This window comes from Corvus kubaryi, unplaced genomic scaffold, assembly GCF_017639235.1.
Source record: "Corvus kubaryi isolate FWS band 111438036 unplaced genomic scaffold, C.kubaryi_AGA036_p1.0 37284, whole genome shotgun sequence".
Classification (NCBI taxonomy): Eukaryota; Metazoa; Chordata; class Aves; order Passeriformes; family Corvidae; genus Corvus; species Corvus kubaryi.
The window spans coordinates 7,743,679-7,765,090 of NW_024581088.1; the positions used below are offsets into that span (position 1 = coordinate 7,743,679).

General features: G+C 42.7%; 2 protein-coding genes across 4 annotated transcripts; both read left to right on the plus strand.

The window, feature by feature from the left end:
• The first annotated feature begins 4 nt into the window (after positions 1-4).
• On the plus strand, positions 5-9,110 carry SHPK (sedoheptulokinase). 2 transcript variants are annotated; one of them, XM_042026312.1, is made up of 8 exons: positions 5-460; positions 1,653-1,794; positions 4,039-4,222; positions 5,384-5,536; positions 6,568-6,743; positions 6,849-7,049; positions 7,907-8,196; positions 8,835-9,110. In XM_042026312.1, the coding sequence occupies exons 1-8, from the start codon at positions 293-295 to the stop codon at positions 8,844-8,846; spliced, it is 1,326 nt and encodes a 441-aa protein (XP_041882246.1). In that variant the 5' UTR covers positions 5-292; the 3' UTR covers positions 8,847-9,110. The 2 variants fall into 2 exon arrangements, with proteins under 2 accessions (XP_041882246.1, XP_041882245.1); XM_042026311.1 differs by lacking the exon at positions 8,835-9,110 and having other exon boundaries at positions 6-460; positions 7,907-8,324.
• TRPV1 (transient receptor potential cation channel subfamily V member 1) lies at positions 8,844-20,752 on the plus strand. Of its 2 annotated transcripts, XM_042026302.1 has the most exons (18): positions 8,844-8,928; positions 10,089-10,272; positions 10,933-10,963; positions 12,492-12,807; positions 13,356-13,522; positions 13,810-13,962; positions 14,319-14,459; positions 14,928-15,226; positions 15,817-15,993; positions 16,197-16,361; positions 16,648-16,743; positions 17,037-17,107; positions 17,534-17,699; positions 18,133-18,199; positions 18,606-18,922; positions 19,492-19,619; positions 19,875-19,990; positions 20,440-20,752. In XM_042026302.1, the coding sequence occupies exons 4-18, from the start codon at positions 12,506-12,508 to the stop codon at positions 20,607-20,609; spliced, it is 2,535 nt and encodes an 844-aa protein (XP_041882236.1). In that variant the 5' UTR covers positions 8,844-8,928; positions 10,089-10,272; positions 10,933-10,963; positions 12,492-12,505; the 3' UTR covers positions 20,610-20,752. The 2 variants fall into 2 exon arrangements, with proteins under 2 accessions (XP_041882236.1, XP_041882237.1); XM_042026303.1 differs by lacking the exon at positions 19,875-19,990.
• Positions 20,753-21,412: the final 660 nt, after the last annotated feature.

Genomic DNA, 21,412 nt, shown 5'->3' on the forward strand with positions numbered 1-21,412 from the left:
GGGGTGGGTTTGGCACCGTGGTGGTTTGGTTTTGTCAAAAAGCGTGGTTTAAAGCTGCGCGGGACAGCTGGGGAAGGGGCGATTTGTCACCCTCAAGGTGGAGGGGTAGTGGCTGGGGAGTGCTGAGGGGAGGGAGGCACCTTCACCCTGAGGGCGAAGTCCAGGTCGCGCTCCTGCCCTGTCCCTGGGAGACCGCACTGCGGGTGCTCGGGGCACCAGGAGCCGTGTGGGGCTCAGCGTGGCGGGTGTTGGTCCGCCTGTCTGTGCTGGGCAAGGTGACAGCCACCCCCTCATGGCCGCGGCGGGCGGGCCTGGGCCCACCTGTGTGCTGGGTATTGACCTGGGCACGACGTCGGTGAAGGCAGCCCTGGTGACAGGGACAGAGCGAGGGCTGGCGCTGGCACAGAGCTGCTCCAGGGAGACGCTGGCACACAGCGATAGCCTGGAAGCCGGACCGCAGGTAAGGGCTGGCAGGGAGCGCTGAGGGAAATTGCAGGACACCGGCCCTGCCTTGTAGTGGCTGGGTTTGGTACGTTGTGCAGGCTCCAGTGGCTTTCGTGGATTGTTTTTGTGCTTAGATTGGCAGCATGTGTCTGGACATCAGAAAGCAGAATTAAAACACCCCCTGCTCACTGTTCAAGGAAGTTAAGCAGAGCTGCTTGATTTAAGAAAGATGCAGGTTTTGAAAAATTGCCAAAGACACTCTAAAACTATTCTCTCATGAGCCACCACCTTATCTTTGACACTCCCAGTCAGCAAACAGCAACCACTTGCCAACTGGAAGGGTATTTTATTTTGCACTTAAGTGTGAGGTGGAATCAAAACTGGAAACTCCCTGTGGAAATAACCAGGAGCGTGTACTCCTGTTAAAGATCTTTGCATCCGTTGTGTTGGTCATTTAAAAAAAAAAAAAAAAAAAGGATGAATCAGAATCATTAAAAATATGCATAATTTCTGATACCAAGGATACCAAACAGGCCAGCCCTCCTCCTGCCAATTTATGCAGCCAAAAGTACCGATGCACAAAGTTCATGTTTATTTGTAGACTCTATTTGAATAGTTTTGTAATCTTCATACTGGTCTGTCACAAAGTAATCTGAACCTTTGAAAGTGTGAAAGCTTCTCCTGGGGAGCAGTTGTGTCAGTTTGCTGGGTGGTTGTAGGAACAGAATATCCAGAAATGGAATATCAGTATCATCAAACTCAACAGTGAGTTGGTAGGGAGGAGCTTTAGGGAGATGTAGGGGAGCCTGCACACCTGTCAGAACACATGGATAGTTCTCTTTGTGAGGAAAATGAAGAGCAATAGATAAGGTGGACTAATGAAAGCTTGTAGTCAGTGCTATTAGACTTTTAAAAAGTTATGGTTGAGTGTGGTAATTTAGGAAATTATTAATTAATTAATTAAAGAATTATTTTGCCTTAAGTTTAAGAGACTTGACTTGCTAGCATTGATTTTTAGTTTTTGTGTGTTTGTGGGTTTTTCTGCCATTTTTCTTTTCTTTTTGCAGTTTAGTAGTGAATATTACTCTAATAAATGCTATTGAATTAAATGAATTCCTTCTGACTTCTGACTAGAGCAGCCTTGTTTAATAAATACACTGAGTGAATCCTAATGGCTTCATGCACAGGATAATGCTTTGTGATTGCAGGGAATGGAGCAGGATGTCCAGAAAATCATAAGAGCATTGAATGAATGCCTTGCTGCTCTGCCTCAGCAGCAGCTTCAGCGAGTCACCCACATTGGTATTTCTGGACAAATGCATGGGGTTGTGTTTTGGAAAAGTGATAAAGGTAACATTAATTCTTAAACATCCCTGTTCAAAGTATTATGATGCAGAAAATTGAATTGTAAGTGAAGTGATTCTGTGATTAAACTGCTGTGTCGCTTTGGTCTTCTCTAAAACAGAATTAATAGAAGATCTCTTATGAGAATTTTGCTTTTTTTACTGAAATTCTGGCTACTTACTATAGTTAATGATAAAGGATTTAGCTTGATGGGATCCCTGCAGAGTCAGCACAATTGTTAGCATGAAGGAGGAGTAGCATATTTGTGGCTTGTTAATTGTTTCTCCATCACATGCTATCTGCTGCCATTTGAAAGAACTTCTGCATCATGTGAACAACTTGCAGGGGGATTTTATTCACCTCATCAAACCCTTACCTAGATGCTGTCCAGCATCTCAACAACTTTCTGGGTTTTTTTCCCCCCCAAAATCCCAAGGCTTCTTTTTTCCTAGCAAGTCGTAGCCTGTCGCGTTGCATTCATTTTGTTGCCTATGCTTCTGTTAGTAGGAGCTGAGAAAGGACTGTGGTCATGATTGTGGATGCTCAGCTGCTTGCCAAGACCTCAGAAACAAAATCAGCTGCAGTGAGGTAGTCACATGGGGCTTTGTTGTGCAAATACCCAGATAATCCTTGTGACAGTGAGGATATTTGAAGAATCCAGGGCTTGGATTGCCAGCCCTGTGAGATAGGGATGGATTATCTTCTTGGCTGATGCCTTACAGACCTACTGAAGTCTAAGGCTTCCAGAGTGTGATTCCATGTCTTCTTTCTCTTAAACCTGTAGTGTGGTCATCTGGACAATTATACAAGTCTTACTATAACAGGACTTATGCAGATTAAGTAAAGATTTATTGTAAACCACAGAGTAGATTTCCCAAAAGTGCTGGTCACTGCCTGTCAGAAGTTGTCAGGGTCTTAACTGCTTTACATACTAAAAATGATTAGAAAGAAAGAAATCCAAAGGGTGATGCACTGAAGGAGCTGTTGTTGCTTTCCAGCTGTCCCAGGAGGTGCATAACAAAGCCTTGTGTATTCATAGGCACAGATTCTTATGTCATATTGGTAAATATTTTATGTCCTAAAGCCACATGCCACTTTAGTTTCATTTCTGTAAAGTGAAAGAGGGTGTTTGCTCTCATTTGCTTTGAGTGGACTAAGTGAATCCAGAGCCTTGGGGACACAAATAAAAAATTTAATGGCATCCTTTAGGGTTAGATTTATGATTAATAATATTTCTTAGAATCCATTTAAAACTAGAAAAGCAGACCAATCGGAAAATCAGTTCAAACAGATCTGGTAGAACAGGGAATTGAGGGAACAAGAAAAAGTATGTGTTTTGTTTTGCATCTTTCTTGTGGGAGCTCCCAGCCTTCAGGGCTGCTCTCCTACTGTGTGAATGTGACTTCCAACCCCTGTATCCAGCCTAAGAATTATGGTTTTTTAGCCACATTTGTGCAAGTCAGGCAGCTGAGTCTCTTCTCTTGAAACTCTGCTCCCTTGGCTAAAACCCAAGACTTTGCCTCAGTTCCAGAGTGAGTGGCCTGTCCCATCCCTGCCCTATGTCCAGGGATGGCCTGGGAGGGGTCAGAGCTGTGCCATGGAATGTGCTGCCAAACAGTGCTTGAGCCCAGCCTCTCCTCTGCAATGAAAGAATGTGAAGATTTCCTCAAAGGTGTGGTGTTCTCTGCTCAAAAAGAGCATGCTGGACTGGCAAACTGAATTAAACCCTGTCCTACCTTTGGTGAAACTTTTTTGTGTAGTACATGAGGGTTTTACTCTTTAGTACTTTGTAGTCCATTGCTTAATACTCACAGATCCAGGTCTCTTGTTACTTTGGCTCCAAAGGTGATGCAGCTTTGTGCTCTCCATCCTGGGCAGTTCATTACTGATGCAGCATTCTCCAGGTGGTGATGTGGCACATCCCAGCTGAGGTGAGAGCTGCCATGTCAGCTCCTAACCTCCCATAGCAGACCGTGGTTGGGGTTTTTTGTGGCTCACCTGTTGTTTGTGTCTTTAATAGCTCTCTTCAAGAGAAGGAAGGCTTTGGATACCATTCTCTGTGTTACCAAAGGATGATTTGTGTTATGACATTATCTAGGGCTGAAAACTAAGAGTGGTTTGATTACAATCTCTACTGGCTCCTTTTCTGGTATATTTAACAAATTATCAAGTGTGTTCAGAAATGAGGAATGCCAGGCAGGCTATGCTGCAGGGAGTCACTGGATTTCTTGGATTCTATTCTGTTTCCAGGTTGCAAGTGGTCAGAGAGTGGCACAGGCCCTGCCTTTGAGCCAGACAAGGTCAGCCACCTGGTCACTTGGCAGGATGGCCGCTGCAGCCCCACCTTCCTCTCTTCTCTTCCTCTGCCACAGTCACACGTGAGCCTGGCTACAGGATTTGGATGTGCCACAGTCTACTGGTATTTAAAGAACAGGTACATTGCTTCTCAAAAGGCTGTTTCTCCTCTTGAATTTATGTGACAATTAGTATTCCTGTAGCATGTTAGTGCTGCTACAGGCTGAGGGGCTGCGCTTCTCTGTAATCATAATCTTAATTAAGTAGTCAAAGAATATTTAAAATGGCAGTATTTAATATAAACTATATGCAATTAAGCATGCAAGAGTCCCTGACCTCATAAAAATACTACAGATCTCTAATAAAAAGAAAAGCTTTTGACCATATAGGAACAGAAGCGTTAAAGTATCATAGAATAATTCTAGTCCATCATACTGCTCAGAGTAGCTCTGCTAATGCAGTTTGAACATTGTCATTTTGCCTTGTGCTGCTTTGTGGAAAGTACAGACATGCCTAAAACAGTGACAGGGTTGCTTGGTCTGGTTGCTGCCAGATGCTCAAACAAAAAGTCTGTCTCTAAATTAATTTCAGTTCCTTCCTTCCTCAGACACTGTGACAGATCCTCATGAGATGATACAGGTGCACTGCTCTGTTGTGGCATGTTTGCCAAGGATAAAGTTTTTCACTTATGACTTGGCATCAGCAAGATTTGCTCTTCAGTTTCATCTTTCTCAAAGAGCCAGTTTCTTCCTCTGCAATGAGTTCAGGTTCAAGAAAAGGGGAAAATTTATTAGATCTTGATTTCTTCCAGTGTGTGTCCAGCAAATATATGGAGCATGGTGTGATCTTACTTCAGAGCTGCATGAGTCATGAGTCCACCTGCTTTGTTTTGCTTCATCATTTGGTACATTTCCATTCATATGATTTGTGGACCCCAGAGCAAGTGGGAATTTAACTATTTCTGAAAAATGCTCCAGAATCAACCAAGTGCCTTTTATTCATGCAAACAATTATTACTTTCCTGATAACTTTTGCAATGCTGTGCTTTTGAACTGAGACAACTCATTCCTTAAAGCTGCTCCCTCTCTATCTTCCATCTGGAGATAAGTATTGCTGCAGCTTGGAAAACAAATTCCATTTGAAAAAACAAACCAAACTAACAAAATGCAGGTTGATTCCTGAGGTGGCTGTTTAATTTTTAAATGGGCCCACGTGTGTGAAGTTCCCCATAGCAATGAAAGTTGTCTTGCTCTCACTGTCTTAAAGCAACTTCCTGTTTTTCAAATGTCTTGTTTAAAAGTCCAGATTTTCTGAAGGCTTATGATGCAGCTGGCACTATCCAGGACTACGTGGTTGCCATGTTGTGTGACCTGAAGAAGCCACTCATGTCTGTCCAGAATGCTGCCAGCTGGGGATATTTTAATTGCAGAAACAAGAGCTGGAATACTGACATGTAAGTGCTAAGGCCATTCAGTGGGGTTTGTGCACTGCTTGTGTCAGGCGGTGTGAGCACCTCTTTGGGCCATGAGTGTTGATGTGCTACAGGTAAAAAGGGATTGAAAGTTACTCCTAATCAATTGTGGCCTGTACTGAAGAGCTATTGAGAGTTTCCTCTGTTTAAATCTGATAAAATCTGGCCCAGTATTTTTAAAAATACCTGCAAACAGCAGAGCTGAGAAATGTATCAGTGAGACCAAGCTGTTCTCTCCCTTTCTGTGGTGGGGTGGGGTGGACAAGTGCAGCCACAGTGTTACCTGTGCCGTGTTAAACACAGTTACCACTCTCTAGTTCTTTGAGCTGAGCTTCCTAACTGCTGAGACTTACTTGTGGGCATATTTAAGAGCTATTAAAGTACAGGAAATCTTACGGGGAATCAGTTTATTTATTTACTTATTTATTTTAATGATTTGCTCTTTCAGGGTTGAGTGCTAAGGCCTTATATATTTCAGGGCTTAGGTTAGGCCAGGACTCCAAGGTGAAAGATCTTCTCATCAAGGTATGAAAGAGTGACAGAAATTTGCATTTTGCTGACTGAATTTTTACAAAAGTGGTGGTGGTGCTGTAGCACCTGCAGCTGATTGTGTAAGGAGTTTGTTGGACTTAACTCTTTGTGATTTCGTTGTGAACTACTAATTGCATGACACTTAGCTGCATTTTTTGCTGGGTTTGTGATTGTCCCTTTGCCCTGGACCTGCTTGTCCATATGACCATCAGTATGTTAAACTTACTGAACATGTACTGTATAATCTCAGGTACTCAGATTGCATAGAAAGGAAAACTATTTATTCTTCCAGACTGGTTTACCCAGCCCACTGGACTGGAATGCTGCCCCTGTCCAAGACAAAGCTTTCTAAATAGGTGAAGGCATCCATAAATCCAGCAGCCACAAATGTGTGGCCAGATTCATCTGTGACTTCAAAGAGTTTTTTGTAGTTATGCCCCACGTTCCCGAACTGCTTTCCTCCAATAATGTTCTGCTTCCAGATTGAAAAAATCCAGCTTTCCTGTCCACTTGCTTCCAGAGGTGGGAGACCCTGGCAGCATTGCAGGCAGGACAACCTGTGCATGGCATGGAATACCCAAAGGAGCAAAAGTGGGAATTGCTCTGGGAGATTTCCAGTGCTCTGTTTATTCCTGTCTGACTGAGAGGACTGATGCAGGTATGGTCATTTTGGTACCTGATTCGCTTTTCTCATTGTCCTCCTTCAGGGTAGCTTAGTAAAATACTGATTATTTTCTTTTTTCCTTTTTATGGTGTGTTTTAGTTCTTAATGTCAGCACCTCTGCTCAGCTGACCATCTCAATGCCCCTGGGTTTCCAGCCTCCAGAGGCACCAGATCCTTCCTCAGCTGTCACTTATTTTCCCTACTTCAATGGTGACTACTTGGCAGTGGCAGCATCACTTAATGGAGGGAATGTGCTTGCAACATTTGTGGGCATGGTGGCACAGTGGACACAAGAGCTGGGTAAGTCATTTCATGGAGCAGCTTAAGCTGAAGCTTAAAACTGAGGTTGATCATCAAGGTACAAGGAAGCTGAGGCAGAGGAACAAGCCTAGAGCTGTTCCATCATGCCATAAAGGGAACAGGGATGTAATTCCTGGGTCATGCTTCCCAGATCTCTGGAATTTCCCGCTGAAGCTTTTGAACATGTTGGGACAGTCATGCTTGGACTCCACATTCATGTTCCCTTTAGGCCTTCTTTTGTTTCAAGGACAGAATTATTTTGTGCAAGTTGATTTTCAAAAAGCAAGGTTGGCAGATTTGAGGACAACAGCCTCTAATTTTGTGTGACTGCAGTCCAAAGGAATCCTTTTGGTGCATATTTTGCAGCACTCTAATGGTTTTTAAGACTCAAACTCATGGAATATCTTTTAAGTGCTTTAAGCATGGCGTTTGCAGGTTTTTGGGTAATCTCTTGGGTTTTGCACTACAGAAATAAGCTCTGAAATTGTTCTTTCAGTAAGTACTCGAGGTGAATGTTACATTCACGTGGAGTCCAGCCACTGAAGCTGAAACCTGCTGTTAGTCCCTTTAAAGATGTTGTTTTGTGGAACTTAGCACAGTATAGACAATGAGCAGTAGCTGTTTTTGTCAGGAAAGGCAGTTGCTGTAATCAGAAACTGTTTCTAATACTGCACGTTCTGGATACAACTGGATGGGAGGACTGTGGTTCCTAATCTTGGACACACAATTACCTTAGGGGCATGGAAAAAGATATTCAGTATTTTGCTGAACTGGGTGCATCAGTGTCCATTTAAGTGTCCACATGTGAGTTACACCAGACCCCTTCAGATTGCTAACAAGCTATTTCCCATCTGCAGGACTTGAGGTTCAGGAATCTGCCATCTACCCAAGGATAATCCAAGCAGCCTTGGCCCAAAAGTACAGCAAACTCTCAGTCCACCCAACCATATTTGGAGAGAGACACCTTCCTGAGCAGCTGGCATCAGTGACCAGCATTGGTGCCTCTGAGCTGTCCCTGGGCCATGTCACCAGAGCCCTGTGCCGTGGCATCGTGGAGAACCTCTGCTCCATGTTACCTGTGCAGCACCTGGAGGACACGGGAGTGAGGAGGATCCTGGGCAGCGGGAGCGCCCTTGCCAGGAATGAGGTGCTGAAGCAGGAAGTGGAAAGGATTTTTCCATTCCCTGTGGTTTACGGGAAGGATGTGGATGCTGCTGTGGGGGCAGCTATGGTGATGTTCCATAGTAAATAAAGTCATTATTTGGAGTGGCCTGAGATGCAGCTTCTGGTTTTTTCCTGACTGTACAGTGGTTTTTTTTCACTTTATTCCACATGCACTCTTACTCACTTACACTTACACTTACAGTGGAACAAAACCCCTGCATCTAATGTCTGCTTCTCCTGGGTCTGCACATTTTGTTGCTCTGTCATTCCCATTTGTGAAATGAGAAGTAATTATCACATTAAATTTATCTGAGTGACTGGGAAAGATCCATTAACTTTCTGCATAAAAAGACACTTCTTGCAAGGCTCATTTTCCTGGTAGGAAATGTGTTGGAAAGGACTGGGAGAGATGAGCTGCTATCTGTAATTTAGTCTGATGCTTGTGTGTACTCCCTTAAAATTTCCAAGTTTTATCCCCTGTGTTATTCTCTTAGAATTTCTTTCTTCTCCTAGTCGTTATTTTATTGTTAAAACATTTGTACTTTTCTGTGTACATGTATGTTTCTTTTGCTCAAATGACATTGGGAAGCAAGTAAGATGTTTCCTGTTATCTGGATACAGTTTAATTCCTAGGAAGCACTGGAATGTTTCCACTGGAATATGGACATGGATTCATCCCTTGCTCATTAGCAACATCAGGACTGACATTTTTATGGTGAGAAAGCTGTGCTGAGTTCTGGGACCTTAATTACAAAGATGGCATTTCTCTTCCATGCCATGTTTAGTGAACTGTTGGCATATTACAGAGAAAATGTGGACTAAAGGTGTTGTAAAAAGTCTGAATTTGTTATATGTTGTTTTCCCTCTTGCATTATTATAAATATATTTTTAACAGCAGATCTGCTTTCATTTTTATTGAATAACAGGAAGGAGCTGATGATGCTGTTGCATCAAAAGCCTTTACAGCATCTTGGATGCTGCTGAGGACGTGCCCATTGGTAATCTATATTTATGCATTAATAAACAGCCTTGTTACTCTTGAGTACCACAGATCTAAGGAGTATAATTAGTTTGCTATTAAATAGGCAAATACATAATTCTTTTTTACATCCATGGATAGATGGCAAGACTAGAGAGCCAGCCACCTTTTGCAAAACAAAAGACAGATAATTTCATTGAATAATTTCATATTCTGCTCAAAACCTCAGGAAGCTTGGGGGTTGCTCCCAGCCTAACAGCCTCTGGAAAAGCTGTTTCTCTAGACTAGCTTTTGTCAGAAAGATCTTATGTAAATTATGTATTTAACAACGTATGACACAGCTCTGAATTTCTGAGGGTGTTAGATCCATCCTGGATTAGATAAGTTGGGGTTTTTTCCTCATGACATTAATATTTAGAGGCTGTTACATACATATATATATATATATAATTTAAGTAAAACATAGGAGGAACGTGAAACAATAAAAAGGCTTTAGGACTTCTTGGTTCTTCCTCAACTCTGTTCTGAATCAGCTTATCTTTAAAATATTTCTCTTTAAATCAGCCACTCAAGAAAGGTCCCCAAGAAAGGTGACTGTGGCATATTTTACAGAGTTTTGTAAATTGAATTGAAACCATGACCCCCAGAAACAATTGCTGTCTGGGGGTTCGGGTGCTTTTTTTTTTTTTTTGCAAACTTGAGTGCATTTACTCAAGAGGAAATCTGGAGAAGAATATCCATTACTAAATGCAATTAAAGGGGAGAGAAAAACAACAGCAACTTACTGCAATTCTTGTAAAGAGCTTTGCTAAACCTCTGGGAATAGAAGCCGCTGATGCTTCTGGTTCCAGAATTGTTCTTAATTATCTTATTGCTCTATTCTCTGTTTTTTCCAGTGAGCTTCCCTTGGTTCTAAAAATCATCACAATTTTCAGACAAATGAAGTGGAGAAGCAAACTCTGAGGGCTTTTCAGTCCAGGCACCTTGGAAGAGGAATATCTGGCACCAAATTCCTGTGGATCAGCGGGTGTTTACTGAGACTGGACTGTTTTTTGGAAGACAGGATTTTGGTCAATATTTGTAAGTTCTGCATGTATATATGAATAGCATGGTTATTAGTTGTTTTTAAACTCTCTTTATTACTTATTCTAAGTTGTGATGTGGCAAAGCATTCTATCCAAAATATTTCCTTTTTTATTTTTGTGGTGTTGTATCAAAGTTCTAGGTACGTGGGTTTCAGGGAGTTCAAATATGTTGGGCATTTTTTAAACTAGGTAATGCTTATTGGTTTTTTTAATAATCCTTTGACAGATTTGTGAAGGTTTCCATACTTGTGAGGAAAAGCAGCTCTGTCTTCATTATCAAATGTATTACCAGCAGGGTTTAGAAAGGAAAACACATATAATGTAGGTTTGAGCAATTGCCTGGGAGACAGGATTGAGCCCATTCTTCACATTTTAATATTATATTTATTCTATGGAAGATAAGTGGTTGTGTGTTCTGTAGCCACTCACTGATGTTTTTGGCTCAATCCACATGAATTTAAATAAAACAAAAAATTAAAATTACACATGACTGTATTCCCACTGTGTTTTTTCCTATATTTTATAGAACTGTTTGTGTTCCTTTTTCACTGAAGTAATAGTTCTACTGTAATTTTAGTACCTTGTTCCAAATGGAACAAGAATTTTTATTTCTTATTAATAGGACAATTAATAAGATATTATGTTATTCTTTCAGAGTGATTCTAAGGAGACAAAGAACTTGAAAGGTGAGCAAGTTAAATTGCAATCATTAGTATTTGATCTGTGCTATGCTGGTTTGCTTCCAGTAACCCTAAACGTGCAAGTTTGCAAATTGATGTTTTCTTTACATGTATATTGTACAAAATTATAGAAAAGGAATGCAAATGATAAAATTTTCTTTCCTGTCCTGCTTTCACAAAAAAATATGTGACCATTGATATAAATATGAAGTATTCCCATAGAACTGAAAATCCAGCTTTAATGTAGGTTTGCACACAACCCTCAGAATGTTTCTCTTGTGAAGAGAAACAACCTTGAAGCAGGTTCATGATGTTGTGTTCACACTGAATGTACACAGAAGATTACTGACCACTCTAATGTGGCTTATAAGTTGAGGCTTTTTAAACATTTAGTGATATTCCTGTGCTGCACAAACCTGTAAGATTTTCAAGCAATGTAGGTTTCAGACTGTGTCTCTAAGCCAGCTGTGCAGCAGTTCAGATATGATGTGTTTCTGTCTGCACTGCTGGAGTTCCAGGATATTTTGCATTCAGTAGCATGAAGGCACCATTTGTCTGATTAAAACAGGTTGATAAGAAACCAAACCAAAAAAGGCAGCCTGTTCTACCTTCAGTAGAGTGTGTTGTTTGTGAGAGTAGGGAGATCCTGGCACAGGCTGCCCAGAGAAGCTGTGGCTGCCCCATCCCTGGAAGTGTCCAAGGCCAGGTTGGACAGGGCTTGGAGAAACGTGGGATAGTGGAAGGTGTCTCTCCCCAGGGCAGAGGGGTGGAATGAGATGAGCTTTAAGGTCTCTTCCCACAAAAACCATTCTCTGATTCTGTATTTGTTGCTTGTGTCAGGTTCTGTGTGGTTGTGAATCAGACAAGATCAGCTGTGTGGTTGTTACAATCACATCTTACCTGTGGTAACCTTTCCCTCTGTGTTTCCATGTGTCATGTCTGAGGTGACACTCATCTCTTGAGTATCACACACTCCAGTTTCCATCAGGCACTGCCATAACTCTGGCAAAGCCCTTAAGGGATAACTTTCCTGGGTGCAGGAAGCCCTCTGTGCTCAGCATCCCGGAGATCAGGTTATGGCACAAGCAGGGCTTTTTTCACATCCCTGATAGAATCATGAGAATGGTTTGTGGCACAAACCAGTCAGAAAGTAGAGAAGAAAAGCAGAGTTTGTTGGGGTTTGAGATTGTTCTGGCTTTACCAATGACTGGAGGAGGATGAGGCACTGGCTTTAAGCAGAAATAGCTGAGGCTCAGCTCTGCAGTGAGGTGGACAGGAAGCTCTGGGATGTTCTGGTTTGCTTTCTCCATTCTGGAATGGGTAAGGGCAGTGGGGACAGGAACAAATGGAATAGAGGTAGTGACCTACTAAACTGTTCTGGCTGTGGGCACAGTGAATATGTGTCCCTCTGCCTCATTTCTGGGATGAGAGCAACCAATCCACTCCCTGCTGTTTCTGGAAAACATTCCTAAGCAAAGGGGGACTCATGGCCCCCTAAAGTGCTGACTTGAGGTGTCTGTGTCCTTCCTCACAGACTGCTGGCTCATCATGTCCTCCATTCTTGGGAAGATGAAGAAGTTTGGCAGTTTTGACATGGAGGAATCTGAAGTGACAGATGAGCACACAGAAGGGGAGGACTCTGTCCAGGAAGCCCCTGACAACCCCCAGGGCCCGCTCAGCACCAAGGTGCAGCCACCCAAAAGCAACATCTTTGCAAGACGGGGCCGCTTCGTGATGGGAGACAGTGACAAGGACATGGCTCCCATGGACTCCTTCTACCAGATGGATCACCTGGTGGCACCTTCTGTCATCAAATTCCATGTGAATATGGAGAGGGGCAAATTTCACAAGTAAGTTTGCCTTGTGAGATTTGGTTGTAATGAATTGTTTGAGGACTGCAGGCTGTGTTTCTTGGAGCAGCATTTGTTCTCTCCACCTGAGCATGACCATCTTTTCAGTCTCACCATTTTCTATGCCAAATTAAGGAGTGTTGCAACAGAAAGTGACAGTAACTGTTGTCTCTTGGCATCTCTAAAAATTCAGTCCCTGGATGTTATGCCCAAAATTAGCAGTAGGCCTTAATTCACTTGCTTGAGGCTGCTCAGTGAATGGACATGGCCCAGAGTGAGAACGAGTGATTGCCTGGCTCCAGGCCTGCAGTTACACCTCCATACTTCAATGCCTCTTTTAAGTCTTGTTCTCAGCTTTTCAGCAACAGAATCATAATTTCATCAGGAGAGTTGCATGCAGACTTTGTTCTTTTACTCTTTGCAGATATATCTATTCTAATCTGCAGTGTTTACTACTTCTCTCAAGCAAATGAAAAACAATATTCTGGTAGTTGATAAAAAGCCTGCTAAATATCTGACTTTAGGTAACTGACATTTCCCCTTGTTAGGCTCCTATCTACAGATTCCATCACAGGCTGCTCAGAAAAAGCTTTCAAGTTTTATGACCGCAGAAGGATCTTTGATGCTGTAGCCCAAGGCAACACAAAGGACCTCAGTGACCTGCTACTCTACCTTAATAGAACCTTCAAGCATCTCACAGATGAGGAGTTCAAAGGTACCCTTTAGTGTCACGTACCTTGATTTGCCCTCTTCTTCTTCCAGCAGTGCTCCTGAGATGAAAACAAAAAAAGATAATTATGTTCCATGTCTGCAGGAGGTCCTTTGATAACCCTATTGACTGGGCAACCCATTGATTGTAAGGTTACAGGAGCTGAAATTTTCTGTGAAACACTAAATGAGGTTTCTTGTCTTTTGAGAAGAACCTCATTAATTCCTGTTTGCCTGGGTATAGATGGTAGGTTTATAATCACTTTTATGTACCTGCAATCTTTTGTGTTACAGAGCCTGAAACTGGGAAAACCTGTTTGCTGAAAGCCATGCTGAATCTACACGATGGGAAAAATGATACCATTCCCTTGCTGCTGGATATTGCAAGGAAAACTGGAACTCTGAAAGAGTTTGTTAATGCAGAATATACTGACAACTACTACAAGGGTAAGAGAAACAATTGCTGCAGTGAATACTCAGGGTGCTTAGACTGAAGGCAGGGCTGTCAAAGTCTTCTGCATGAGGCCTTATGCACCCCAAAGTTCCAGTGTGTGATTAAAAATGTGTGCATTTGTGCTGGGGCTGTGTCCTGTTAGGGCAATATTCTGCCATTTTTGATACACAATGATATAATGGTTTGCATTTGCTGTTTGCCTGGTCTTTTTCCAGTTCAGTTCTAGAGCTCTTTAGACTGCAGAGCTCTCAGTTCCACCATCTTACATGGAGCTGAGGGATTTGCAGTGCTGAAAGCTCCCAGTCTGTACTAAATGCTGAAGGTTTCTGTCTAATGAGTGTCTCTGTAGGCCAGACTGCTCTTCACATCGCCATCGAGAGGAGGAACATGTACCTGGTGAAGCTCCTGGTCCAGAATGGAGCAGATGTTCATGCCAGAGCCTGTGGGGAGTTCTTCAGGAAAATCAAAGGGAAATCTGGCTTTTATTTTGGTAGGAGTGAGCACAGTATGGGCTTTATTGATTGAGTTGTCCCAGCAGCATCTCAAGTGCAAGCTGTTAAATAATCCTGTTTATGTGGCACTGGAGGCTCAGCAGTACCAGATGGGCTGTTCCACCTTTAGGCCAAATATTTCCTCCCAAAGACTGATCTTATAAAGAAATGCAGTTGGTAGCTGATGGTGTTCAGTGTGAGCTTGCTGTCAGCTTTCCTTTGTTCTCTAAGCACTGTATCCTTTGTAACCTTCTGCTCCTGTCCTGTCAGGGTTTAAGCAGCTGTGTTTCTGTGATGCAGTTAAACCAAAGAAAACCTATTCTAACAGCTATCACAAGAATTGGTGCTGTTCTAGACAGAGAAACTCACATTTTTTTCATGGTGAAAGATGAAAACAATGTGATATTTCTGTTTATGAACCTCTAGTACTGGGCTTTCTGACCACTCCTTCCCATTACTTGCCATAGGGGAGCTGCCTTTGTCCCTGGCTGCCTGCACCAACCAGCTCTGCATTGTGAAATTCCTCCTGGAGAATCCCTACCAGGCAGCCAACATCACTGCTGAGGACTCCATGGGCAACATGGTCCTGCACACACTGGTGGAGATTGCAGATAACACCAAGGATAACACCAAGTTTGTAACCAAGATGTATAATAACATATTGATCCTTGGTGCCAAGATCAATCCCATCCTCAAGCTGGAAGAACTCACCAACAAGAAAGGGCTGACTCCTTTAACTCTGGCAGCCAAAACAGGGAAGATAGGGGTAGGTGAACAAAGGTGTTTGACTGTCCCATTGCTATATCACAGTATAGAGAGAATGTGTAAAACATTTATGCAGAATGGAGTTTAGAACTTTGTTATTGGGGCCTTTTAGTTAAGAGGAACTGATGCTGCAGTTTAACTGCACAGTCCTTAAAGGCTGCAAAGTGTGAGTGTGTGTCTGTGCCCAGCTGGTGTTATTCACACACCACTGGTATGCAGGCAGCCCCAGAGGAAACAGAAAGTGGGTCTCTGATATCATCTGAAACCCTTGTACTTCAGACTGGCTGATGTAATTCATTTTCTGGCAGTCCCCATTCAAAGTGACTCTGCTCAGAGATGTGTAACATCTCTGCTTTTCTCTTGCAGTTTTGAAGCAGATATGCCAGAGGTATTTATATTTCTCATCTCCTAGCACACAATGACGAAATTAACTGTTGTGTATTTCAGACTGTGATCTCTGCAGTGCTCCAGTGGTTTGGCTTCAGCTCTGTTGAACTAGGGAGAAATTACCCTTCCTGTGTTGTGGAGAGGCTGAGGAATGAGAAGTCCATTAGCACTGAAATGTTGGTTGTATTGTTCTTTTGCAATTAGATTTTCGCTTACATCCTCAGACGAGAGATCAAAGACCCCGAGTGCAGACACTTGTCCAGGAAGTTCACTGAATGGGCCTATGGACCTGTCCACTCCTCTCTTTATGACCTGTCCTGTATAGACACCTGTGAGAAAAATTCAGTGCTTGAGATTCTTGCCTACAGCAGTGAGACACCAGTGAGTACTGCACCTCCTTGGCTGGGCGAGAGCCTCATGTTCCACACAGAGCATCTCTTCCCTCAATTCCATGAAACAGCAACCTCCCACCCTGAGCCTAAGGGAACTAGAGGGATCATTTGGTGAAGATTTATATAATATGGGTTTTTTCAAAGTCCAGTATATACTGATCCTAGCAAAATTCTCCTCTTTCTCCTGCTCAGAACCGTCACGAGATGCTGCTGGTGGAGCCTCTTAACAGGCTGCTGCAAGACAAGTGGGACCGGTTTGTCAAGCACTTATTTTACTTCAACTTCTTTGTCTACACCATGCACATCATCATCCTCACTGCAGCTGCTTACTACAGACCTGTACAGAAGAATGAAAAGGTACATTACTGCTGTCATATGTGAGGGAACCACCCATTGCACAATATCCCAAATGTGCCTCTCATTTGAATGCGTGCTCTTAACATCCAAGTTTTCCCCTTTCCTGAAGGCAGGAGGGAGATTTTGACCCTCCTTGCTTCCCAGTCTTGCCCCCTTGCTGCAGCACCTTCAGAAACTTAACCACTCCCTGTTCCCCCAGAAATGGAGTTGCTTCCAGCTGCTGGCAAGGCTAGGCCTTTGCTATCTCCAGTTCTGCTGAACGTATCTATTTTCCCATCTTCTGCAGCCTCCCTTCACCTTTGGTTACAGCACTGGGGAATATTTTCGAGTAACTGGAGAGATCCTGAGTGTACTGGGAGGCCTCTACTTTTTTTTCAGAGGGGTAAGATATTTGAAAGTTTTCCTTTTGCTGTTTGGGTAGGTGTAGGAGAGAATCAAACAAGCTTTTCCTATTCATTAGCATTGGCTGCTTAGATAATCCGTGTTTTAGCCAAGAGGTACAGATCATTTTCCTTGACCTGGTGTCACTGGAGGGATCCTCCTTAGATCTTGCACCAGTGTTGGTTTTGAGGTCTTGATGGGTACCAGCTCCCTGGGGTCAGTGCTTAGTTAATTATTTCACAGGGGATACTTAATATTTCCTTGATGCAAACCTGGTCTTTGTTCCCTTTTCAGATCCAGTATTTCGTGCAGAGGCGCCCATCCCTCAAGACACTGATAGTTGATGGCTACAGTGAGGTTCTTTTGTAAGCTCCAGTACCTTTGATTGCATCTCAGCCTGGAACAGATGAGTGTGTGGGATCTGTAGTTTTTGCTGAAGCCACCTGAAATAGGTGCTTTGCTATAATTCCCTGGGTCTTTACAACAGAGTTACCAGTGGATATCATTGAACAAATGGGTCTGGAGCAGTGACCTCCTGTGGAGGTAAAGCAAATTAAGTGTCTGAGTGTTCAGTGTGTCATGCAGCAGGGTTAGGAATAGATCTCCAAGTTGGATTTATGCACTGGATATGCAGAAATCCTCCCATTGCTAAGGGAGCTTTGCCTCTCCAAGGCCCTTTCTCTTCCCAACTGGACAATCCCTTGTTCTGCTGTCCACTCCATGGGGCTGCTCTGTTCCCAGCACCTGTGGCCAGCTCAGCCCTCTGCATTCACACCACACTTGTCTTCCAGCTTTGTCCACTCCCTGCTCCTCCTGAGCTCTGTGGTGCTGTACTTCTGTGGCCAGGAGCTGTATGTGGCTTCCATGGTGTTCTCCTTGGCCCTGGGCTGGGCCAACATGCTCTACTACACCCGTGGCTTCCAGCAGATGGGAATTTACTCCGTCATGATTGCCAAGGTCAGTGCAGGGGGCAGGTGAGGAAGCAGCAGAGGCTCAGAGCAGGACACTGCTGCCAACAGCCCCATTTCCAGGGCACACCTGGCCATGTCTACCTCTCATTGACTCTGCTAGACTTTGTTATTATTTTCTGGGTGAAGTGATAAAATTTAAGTGATGTAGAAAAACCTCCTGCTCCTCATCCATGTGTTTTATAGCAGTCTTGTTAGGATGATGATGATGATTATTTTTATTACCTGCTATGCTTCAAAATAACTACAATTGGGTAAACATGGATGCAAGGAGACTGAGTTTATTACCTCAGCTGGATAAACAACAGTTTAATGCATGAACAGCAAATGCCCTCTTGAGCTAAAGCAGTATTTTCTACCAGTTTTTGTTTCAGTTTACATTCAAGTTTTAAAATCTTTTCATCTCTATTTCCATGTTACAGATGATCCTTAGAGATTTATGTCGCTTCATGTTTGTCTATCTTGTATTCCTCTTGGGATTTTCTACAGGTAATATTCTACTTGGAGTTACTTTTCTTTTTACCTTAAAGAATCTCAGAAAATTTTATTTTTCAAGTTGCTTAGACTTTTTGTTCCCAACTAAAAACTAACAACCTAATTACAAAAAGAAATCTCTTCAGAATAACAATTATTTGTAGTAATTTCATACAGCTTTTCATCCCTGGGTTGCAAAGCTGAATAGAAAACCAGTCACTCTGTTCTATGTGGAGAGAACTGAGACAGCACCTGCTAAGAGGGTGTCAGTTCTGGGGAATATTTTATAGGGCAATTTCCCTGGGGTCAATGTACCGTGTAGGAGACGTGTTGCCTTTCTGCTCATTTTCATTGCTTGCAATGAAGTTACGATCTCAAATTGTGTTTCCATCCTGTGAATGTGATTCTTCTTTTGCCACAGCTGTGGTGACTTTAATTGAAGATGACAATGAGGGGCAGGACATAAATATCTCTGACCATGCCCGGTGCTGCCACGTGAAACGAGGCCGCACCTCCTACAACAGCCTCTACTACACCTGCCTGGAGCTCTTCAAGTTCACCATTGGCATGGGGGACCTGGAGTTCACAGAGAACTACAGGTTCAAGTCTGTGTTTGTCATCCTTCTGGTTCTCTATGTCATCCTCACCTACATCCTCCTGCTCAACATGCTCATTGCACTGATGGGGGAGACTGTCAACAAAATTGCACAGGAGAGCAAGAGCATCTGGAAACTCCAGGTACGTTGGTTCTGTGAGGCTGCTGTCCAAAAAAAAGTGTGGAGAATCCTCAGAGAGTTCAGAGAGAATCTTTAGGAGCTGACATGTGTCTAAATAACAGGTCACTGCTTCTTTCTGATTCATCTGAACAGCTCCTAAAAAAAAGTATTAGTTCCTTTTCCATGTATATTTGATGTTTTGCCTAAGCAGATGTTCCCAATGTTCCAGAGATATTCAGAATTTAGGAAAAGGAGTATTTTTGTAGTTGGACACAATTATTTAGGCTTTGTATGATGGAAAATCCTGATCAGACTGTGAAGAGAGGGATTATGCAAGGGGAAAAACTAATTTTTACCAGAATCAGTTTTTGTTTGAGGTAAGAAAGGGAACTTCATAGTTTTATTCACAGGGCAGTAATTCAGCATTTTTAGTGACATATTAACACTGGGTGATGTTGCAGAGTTACAGTGTCTGCTCTAAGGTGTTGACAATGATAAAAACCTCAAGGTTTTTAAAATACAGACAGAATTCAGGCTTTGTTTGACTTTGACCAGCAGCCTCTCAGTGCTCTGCTTTCTCTTACCTGGCAGAGAGCCATCACAATCCTGGACATTGAGAACAGCTACTTGAACTGTCTGAGGCGCTCGTTCCGGTCTGGGAAGCAAGTCCTGGTGGGGATCACACCTGATGGCCAAGATGATTACAGATGGTGCTTCAGGTACCTGTTTGTTTGTGTATCAAGCCAACAATCTTCTGTAGACAAACAACTTCAAGGTATCTGGTGGTGGGAAGCAGAACTTTCCCCCTGGAGCACTCTGAAGAATAGAGCACGAATCATGTCTACAATGGTCAGTTTAATCTGGTTTTTGGGTCAGATCTGAGGCTAGAGAGATGACAGTTTGTGGCATAAACTGATCCTGGAGTTGTCTGCTGATCCTTAGAATAGATATTGGGTTTGTTGTTGTTTCCCCAGGGTTGATGAAGTGAACTGGTCCACGTGGAACACTAACCTGGGCATAATCAATGAAGACCCTGGGTACTCTGGGGACCTCAGACGAAATCCCAGTTTCTCTATTAGGCCTGGCAGAGGTGAGGCTTTCAGGGACCTAAGTCCTGGTATGGGCTGCACCCTGCTGATAGCAGCAGCGTGGATTAACTGATAGAGGGCAGTCAGTGCTCTGCACTTACTGATAATGCAGTGACTGAGTTGATGTCATTTTCAGCCAGCACAAAATGCAGAGGATGAAATGGGCTCATTACTCACAGTTTCACTCTCTGGAGTGAAAACCAAGGAGCTACTTTGGAGACCCCAAGCCCTAGAATTTGGGAGCTCAGCATCCAGCACCAAAGCATTTAACTGTGCAGTCAGTGCTTGCCAGCTGAAATATGGAAAACTTGTGGAACAGGATGGGGAAGAAAACCACAAAGTCTTTTCTTCCTGATTCTTTCTTTCATCAGCTTCCTATTCAAACCACTTGTATATTTTCTTCTGTTTCTGTGGAGGGGGAAAAACAATTAACCATTTCTTTCCTTTTTAGTTTCAGGGAAGCACTGGAAAACATTGGTTCCACTTTTAAAAGATGGAGAGAAGAGGAGAGAAGAGACTCAGAAGCTGCCAGAAGAAGTCAAATTAAAACCTGTTTTGGAACCTTATTTTGAGCCAGAAGGTTCTGAGGTGTTGAAAGAGTCAATTCCGAAGTCAGTCTAATTCTGGTTGCTGGTCCTCACAAGCAGGACAATAGAGCATTTCATTTACAAGAGCAGGGACTTTTGGGAAAAGGTCAGAGGATTTAGGGAATTACCATGTGCAAGGATTTACTAAGTATGCTAAATAAACTACTTGTTGTTTAAGCTCATGTCTTCATGGTTATTTTTAATACAACCTTCTGTCTGCTTTTAGAGTCTCTTACATTAAAAAATTTTCTTTGTGAGCATGCATAGGCCCTGATTTTGTGGCTTTGCTGCCTCAAAAACCAACCAACCAAATTATTATGACATTGGAAAAGCACTCATAAAAGAGCAGTAAGAATCACCAAGGCCCAGAGAGATGTTCCTGTGGGGAAAGTTTCTTGGAAAGCAGATAAATAAATGGGGACAGGGAAAGGATACAAAATCACTTTCTCATAACACAAGAACAAACACACTTTGCGAAATTTTAAAGGTTGGATAGTCAAAATCAATGAAATAAATGTTTCTCTTATGCTGTCTGAGTAAACTCCAGAAATTCACAGTTATTTTACTGAAGCTAAAAGCTTAACAAGATCCCAAATATGACATTTATTTAGATAACAGATGAACTTTGCACAAAGTAAGAGATTGTGGTTATAGAGAATATATATTTCAAAGGTCAGATGTATAACAATGTACAGCAATAATAATCTTGAAATTAGAAAGTTTTTGTTCTTGACTTTGACAGCAACAGGGAAAAAATCTGGTGCTGAAAATCCTTCTGGCTGGATTTACAAAGACAATCAGGAGAAATACCTGAGAGAGAAAACAGGCAGCTGTTCT